Source organism: Ammodytes marinus, assembly GCF_949987685.1.
Source record: "Ammodytes marinus genome assembly, chromosome: 23".
Classification (NCBI taxonomy): Eukaryota; Metazoa; Chordata; class Actinopteri; order Uranoscopiformes; family Ammodytidae; genus Ammodytes; species Ammodytes marinus.
In genome coordinates, this window is record NC_137227.1 from 16,954,479 (window position 1) to 16,962,400 (window position 7,922).

The 7,922-nt window shown below is 40.4% G+C and overlaps 1 protein-coding gene across 1 annotated transcript in view; it reads right to left on the reverse strand.

The window, feature by feature from the left end:
- The window catches only part of LOC307268871 (adenylate cyclase type 2), a 35,210-nt gene extending 28,792 nt beyond the window's left edge, over positions 1-6,418 (reverse strand). The window contains exons 1-2 of the mRNA XM_080051655.1: positions 6,258-6,418; positions 509-1,480 (exon numbers count right to left, since the gene is read on the reverse strand). Coding sequence (XP_079907781.1) covers positions 509-1,303 — 795 coding nt within the window. The 5' untranslated portion in view covers positions 1,304-1,480; positions 6,258-6,418. The remainder of the gene's footprint in view (positions 1-508; positions 1,481-6,257) is intronic.
- Positions 6,419-7,922: the final 1,504 nt, after the last annotated feature.

The window sequence follows — 7,922 nt, forward strand, 5'->3', positions numbered from 1 at the left end:
ACAGACACACACACACACACACACCGAATACACACACACACACACACACACACACACACACACACACACACACACACACACACACACACACACACACACACACACACACACACACACACACACACACACACTAAATCCATGTGTCCTCCTCTTAGATCCCTGCTTCTCCTGACCTGACAGGACACTATTGTTATTGAGCAAACAAGTGGCAGGAATAAATGATTTAACTCATGACTTAATGGAAAGTTTTGCAAAATGGCGGCAATATAAAAGGACTTACAGGGAACAGCTGCATCTGCAAACTATGTCGTTCTCACACACACACACACACACGCACACACACACACACACACACACGCACACACACACAGAACACACACACACACACACACACACACACGCACACACACACAGAACACACACACACACACACTTTTCCACTCACCCACACACACAGAAACACAACCCCTACCCCCCTTCCCCCCCACACACACACACACACACTCACCCGTCCCGTGGTGGGTATGAGGACGATGATGGCCACGCAGAAGGCCAGAGACAGCATGAGGCCTGACAGCATGGCGGGCGTCTCCTCCACACACTGTAGGAACGCTCGGTGAACCGCCTGATAGCAGCAACACATCCCCTCCTTCACACTCCGTTTGGACCTGTTGCTAAGGTTATCTTCACCTCCATCCTCCTCTCCTCCTCCTCCTCCTCCTTCCCCCCTTCCGATATCGATACTGTCCCGCGTTTCATAGACCTCCCGGAACGCCTGCGAACTTCCATTGTGGGAATTTTTTTCCGCTTTCGGGTCGTCAGACCAATCTGTTTTGGAATCGCCTCTATCTATGTCGTCATGGGGACTATTTTTGGCGTTTTTGTCAGAATCCGATTGGTGGTCTAAATTGACAGGTGGGATATTGTTCGTCTTTTCAAAGGAGCTTGTGTCCAGCTCCGATAAGTCTTTGCCATTCGTTTCTATTGGAGTTCTGTTGTCAATATGTAACGTAGAGTTGTCCGTGGAATCGTGTTTTGTAGCGTCGGAGTTCACGTCTGTTCCTTTCGACAAAGACTTGGCCTTGAGAGGTTCTGGGATGAGCGCTGTTTTGGCCACACCCACCTCCACGACAGGAACATTGGGTCCCGATTGAAAAATGGCGCCATTGCTTTGTGTGGATTTTTTAACGTGGTCTGTTGTTTGAGTGAAGTCGTGAAGCTCCTGGATATTTCCTTCAATGGTTTTTCCCTCGACCAAAATGTCGGGGTCTAGACTCACTCGGGACGCCTCTTCTCCGGGCATCGTGACCTAAAGAATCAGGCCGTCTTATCAACTTCACAACTTTTTCTGGCAGTCTCGACTATTCTTCTTGCTTTTCTACATGATAAAACAAACTAACATTTTAACTTCTTTGTGGTATGTAAAAGCAGAATCTTCTTTGACGACTGCCACTCCATACTGAAAGAAAGAAGAGTCCTCCTGCCAAAAAAAAGAAAAAGAAAATTAACATTTAGAAAAGTTACAATAAAATATGCACATAATAAAAGAACAAACATACTGTAAAAATGTAAACGTTGGAATCTCACATTTTCAAGGTAACTGCCTGAGTTTTGAGCCAACTAATTATCTTTTGTTGAGATAACTATTCATGAATGAAAATGTATATATCAGATGTTTAAACCTGCAGTGTGTAGAATTTTGGGTTTTATTTCCTAGCAGATTTTGTAGAAAGTAATTATAATATCCATAAGTACATTTAATTTACTGCATAATAGCTGAACATTTTTTTTTGAATTATTATTTTTTCCCATAGAAAGGGTCTCATATATGTCCATATTTCTGCATATTTTGGACCAAGGCCTAGTGCCGCCATCTTGAAAGTGTCATAGTTGGAATGTCATCAGGTGCATTGTTTAACATTTAGAATTGTTCTTGTCCTTGAAGGCCACTGTAGCTTCTGTCATTATTCTAAAGGGTTGGGGTTACCCAGGGAGCGTTGCATTCTAGAACTTTGTAGAACTTTCTTGATGATGTCATATTACACACTACACCTTTAAAAACTTAAAAATGTGAGTTCTAAATACGACAAATTTTAAACATTAATAGTCATACAGAAAACAAACAAAACCAAGTCAGTCGAAATGTTGATTCAAACATAAACCAGTGTTAAAACTTTCTGAAAGACTTTCTGAACAAAAAAAAATTATGGGGGCGCCCTTAGCTCAGTTGGTAGGGCGCCCCCCCCATGGGCCTCGGCCAGCAGCGGACCCGGGTTCGATTCCAGCCCGCGGTCGTTCCCTGCATGTCACTCCCCTCTCTGCCCCATTTCAACTCTGTCTCTACACTATCAATAAAGCATAAAAATACCAAAAAAAATATCTTTTAAAAAAAAAAAAATTATATTGCAAAGAGAATACTTTTTAGGAATTCTTAGTATTTAGAACTCAAAACTAGAAGTTACATTACAAATGAATGATATGTTTTCTCAACTTTAAAGGTACAGTGTGTAATATGACATCATCAAGAAAGTTCTACAAAGCTCTAGAATGCAACGCTCCCTGGGTAACCCCACCCCTTTTGAATAATAACAGAAGCTACAGTGGCCTTCAAGGACAAGAACAATTCTAAATTTTAAACAATGCACCTGATGACATTCCAACTATGACACTTTCAAGATGGCGGCACTAGGCCTTGGTCCAAAATATGCAGAAATATGGACATATATGAGACCCTTTCTAAGGGAAAAAATAATAATTAAAAAAAGACATTCAGCTATTATGCACTAAATTAAATGTACTTATGGATATTATAATTACTTTCTACAAAATCTGCTAGGAAATAAAACCCAAAATTCTACACACTGCAGGTTTAAGACAACTAATTAGATGGCTCAAATGCAGACAAACAAGAGTATCAGTTTTATGCCTCAAAACTCATAAATCTAGTGAACACATTTGCCTTATAAATCTGAGTGTTTCTAACTTTTTCATAACATCTTCACAGGGTGTACATTAAAGGTGATGTAAAGCGTCTTTGAGTGATCTCCAAAAAAGCGTTATATAAATCCTATCAATTATTATTACTATTATTATTATTAAACACAGTTCCCTGAGCTGAGAGACACAAGCAAAGTGCAACACTGCAGCAGCGATAAAGCAGGAAGTCTTACCTGTGCATGGTTTTAATACCATTTTAATGACAAACTCCCTTTTGACATTTTCCCATTATGCAAAAAAACTTGTTCGTCCAGCTGTGAGCGCTTCCCCCAGTGACACATACTCCAACACACACACACACACACACACACACACACACACACACACACGGTTCAGGTGTGGACAGGAATGACATGACAGCGACGCACCCAGTGACAATTAAAAAATGTTTTTCCATTCACCAGTTACAGTCAGTAGTGGTTTACAATGATCTGTTTTACTTTCCTCTTTTGCTTCTATATCCTCCCTGTCATGTGACACACTGTCAAAAACACAATTGTCTCTCTCTCCCCCCCCCCTTTTTTCTCTCTCCCCCCACTCCCTCCCTCTCTCTCTCTCTCTCTCCCACCCTCTCTCTCCCCCCTCTCTCTCTCTCTCTCTCCCCCTCTCTCTCTCTCTCTCTCTCTCTCTCTCTCCCCCTCCCTCTCTCTCTCTGGTAAACGCTTGTTGTCAAAATCACTTTTTGTCAAAATAAGTCTCCTCACAATCTGTAACCTGGTTGTACTGTGTGCGCTGAAAAGAAATCCACAATGTTAATCCACAGCCTAGGCTCTGTAAACTGCTGTGTTGCTTGTTACCGTGGCCGCCTTGTTTACATACCCTTTGTTTACATACCAGTTTACAGAGCCTAGGCTTTGTATAAACACTGGATTTCTTTTCAACGCACACCCAGTACAGACAGGTAGCAGATCATGAGGAGATATTCACAGATTTTTGACAAAAAGTGTTTTTTTGACAACAAGCGTTCTCCAGAATCACTGACCCCATCTTTAATTCCAGGATTGAAAATCTCTCTTTAATCCGTCTCTTCTGCTACAGGTGCCAATCTGATTTAACAGCAAAGTCATGGAGGGATTAAACAGTCATTCGTTTGATCCATTCGATCACCTTGATTGAAATACCCAGTCAAGCAGACTAACCCTTTGCTGTGTCCGTAACATTAAAGGAATAGTGGATTTTTTTTGTATTTTTAGCTTCTTGCCTCACTCAGTATTTGAGCTAAGTGAACTAGCAATGAGAGATATATGCCCATTTCTAATTTGAAAATGCATGCACAGTTATAGGAATGGTTTCTGTAGCCCTGTTTTTTTTTTACTGTAATTTTTTGGCATTTTCAAGCTTTATTAGACAGTACAGAGTTGAAATGGGGAGACAGACAGAGAGAGAGAGAGAGAGAGAGAGAGAGAGAGAGGGGGGGGGGGGGGATGACATGCAGTAAAGGTCCACGTGTCGGATTTGAACCTGCGACCACTGCAACGAAGGCCGGAGCCAATATGGTACGCGCTCTATCCACTACGCCACCGGAGCGCCCCTGTAGCCCTGTTTTTAACTCGAGAGTGAGGCAACACACTAAAAATAAATAATGTTTAAGTATTCTTTCAGCTGTAAAATGTACAGTTAAAAGGAATACTTCAACAATTTTTATTTATTTATTTAAACGATCTGGTTCCTTTCCTACACTTCTAAAAAAAGAGGTACTGTGTGTGTTTTTGAGGTCAACACACTTCTTCCGTGTGACATTTTGTGGTAATGACCATGGTATTGTTCTTGCTATAGTGTGATTAGCTGTTCCACTGGTGTATTCCCTGTGCACTGGTTTCACTACTCTATTCTGCATAATGTCTGTAATGTCACTATACATAGGGAAAAGGGGGTTTCCCAAAAAATACCAAAGACTTGTTTAGCTCATATTCAATCCAGGAATATAGTATTTTTAGTGGGTTATATCCTTCGCTCAGTTTTTTTTTATTTATTATTTGCTTGGGGGATGGGTCCAGTGCTTTTTAATATGTGCTTGGATGGTCCAGTTTATTCAGTGCTTCTTTCCAAGTTAATTGGATTTCTCAGTAATTTAAATGAACAACCACAAAAGTAAAGCACTTTACTTTAGTATTACCATGTAATCACCTGGTCAATGATCAAATTCCTTCGTGATTTTCTCTACTTATGACATCTATTGCAGTATGTCCGTCCTGGGAGAGGGATCCCTTACTCTGTCGACTCTCCCTGAGATTTCTTCAATTTTTTTTATTCCCGGTAAAGGGTTTTTACTGGGAGTTTTTTCTCAGCCGAGCTAAGGGTGTAAGGGCAGAGTGTCATATTGTATCATATTGTATCATATATCATACTGTATGAAATGTAAAGCCCACTGAGACAAATGTATTTGTGATTTTGGGCTATACAAATAAAACTGATTTGATTTGATTTAAAGAAAAATACAAAAAAATTCAGACATGGGACACAATCTAGAATCGTACTTTAACATATGACTGAAACTTGGTCAACTCTTTCTTTGTTATATATCACTATGGACTTGACTTGACATCCTCCTAATTGAGAGGGTACAACCAGCAAAAGTTGGACATTCTTGCTTAGAAAAGTAATTCCCTGTTTTTAGACTTTTACAACCACTCGTTTCATATGTACTAATTGTAGGTATAATTGCAGAAATCCAAATATATTTGCAAATATCTGTAATCTTTCAATTTAATAGAAAATAAGGTATAGTAGGGCTATTGTCTGATTAGGTAAAAGTGGACACGCATAGATTCAGAAAGAACCGGTAATGCTACAACCACTCAATTGATAACATAGACTGTATAGATAAGATAAGATAAATAGGCTACATAGCATCTGCAACGTTGAATGGCTGAAATTGAAAGATGTTATCACCAATGGGAAAAAAATAATATAAAAGACCGTTAACAAAGCTATCGTTACATTTCTATAGCTTTATCTGGGGCGTATAGATCCGAACAGTAGGCTATCATGTGTGAACCTTCATAACAGTCAGACCACCTGTGTTGGTCACGTAAGACTCAAAACTAGCCTAGAGTTTAAATAGGCTATAAAATATTAGGCAACAGAGCATTATTGTACCATTTTGGTTAATGAATAGGCTACTTAAAAAGTCGGAATTAACTGTGTGGCAGCCAGCCAGGGCAGGAAAAACACCGGGTTGGACATTAAAACAGTCGATGCGTGAAAGGTTATTTAAGGTAAGTTAATGTTTGCTAAGGAAAATTATAATTCAAATTTACCTCATCGTTTCACCGGTCGCTCGCTCCCTTGAACGATAGTCATTCAGCTCAATACACACGATAAAGTTCAACTTCCTCCGTAATCCCTTTCGCTGTTGGTTAGCGTTAACAGACACGTTTTTGACCCTTAAAACTCGTTAAAAAGTAAATATTATCCCCTTAAAAAATCAAATTTTAGACAGACGTTGGCTGGATTAGTCTGGAATCCTAGTTTGGAATGCGTCTGGTTGGTTCTGAGCGCGAGGCAGGTGAGTGAGTGAGTGACTGACTGACTGAGTGGGCGTGTGCACGCGAGCACGGGTACGAGCGCTCAGTCTGAGCTCTATGGTCCAGCTATGCAAATAGGATGGAGAGGTAAACACAGGGAGAGAGAGATGGAGAGAGAGGCCTCAATAACACACACACACACTGAGAGAGAGAGAGAGAGAGAGAGAGAGAGAGAGAGAGAGAGAGAGAGAGAGAGAGAGAGAGAGAGAGAGATGGAGAGAGGACAGGATAAAGGTCAGGCTTCTGCATGGTAGAGGAAGTATTTGGATTCTTTACCCAAATTAAAGTCGACTGCAAATACTGTAAAGTCACGCATTAAAATTGTCGCTTCAGAAAGTGTTTAATCACGAGAATAAGCCAGTATATGAAAAGTATTCAAAGTAAATTATCTGTTGAAAAGGTTATGTTGGGGTGTTAGGATGTCCTAGAGGAAAAGGGGCCGACCAGTAACCATGAGGTCTCTGGTTCCTCCTCCCAGTAACCATGAGGTCTCTGGTTCCTCCTCCCAGTAACCATGAGGTCTCTGGTTCCTCCTCCCAGTAACCATGAGGTCTCTGGTTCCTCCCAGTAACCATGAGGTCTCTGGTTCCTCCTCCCAGTAACCATGAGGTCTCAGTGGACTATCGAAAGTGTTACCAAAGCAAAAGTAGGCTACTCAACTCCATGCAGGTAACTTTTATATATAATATTATTACAACATTATTTCATGCCTTAATATAAAAGTAGTTTGTTGTGGAGCTGATTTAAACAAAAATAAATGTCTATACAGGAGAGCAATTCCTCATTATTTTCAGTATGGATTAATGGGGTCACCAACCTTTTTGAACCTGAGGGCTACTTCATGGGTACTGAGTCATACGAAGGGCACCCAGTTTGATACACTCTTCTGAAATAACAAATTTGCTCAGTTTGCCTTTAGTTATATATTATTATTAATGATTAATGATGCTCATCTATGTGAAGACACTGATCATGTTAATGATTTCTCACAATAATGATCAACAATGACTTAAAAAAGGTGGGAAACAGATTATTATGCTATTTTTAGAACAGGCCTGCGGGCGCCTCGTATGGTCTTTGTGGGCTACCTGGTGCCCGCGGTCACTGTGTTGGTGACCCCTATCTGCTGATTATTTTTTCTCCATTAACTTGATTGATTGTTTTTAATTATTATACAGCTTGAGTTGGTAAAACTGTTCAGAACTGACAAGGGCATATAATACATAATTATTAAAAAAGCGAGAGATATTTTCGTTAAGTTTCAAATATTCTATACAGACACATGTCTCACTGTATGACTATAATCTATTATAGTGGTTAGAGCACCCGTCCATAGAGGCTCAGTCCTCTTCTCAGCAGACCACAGGTTAGAATCCGCCGGCCCGTGGTCGTTCTCTG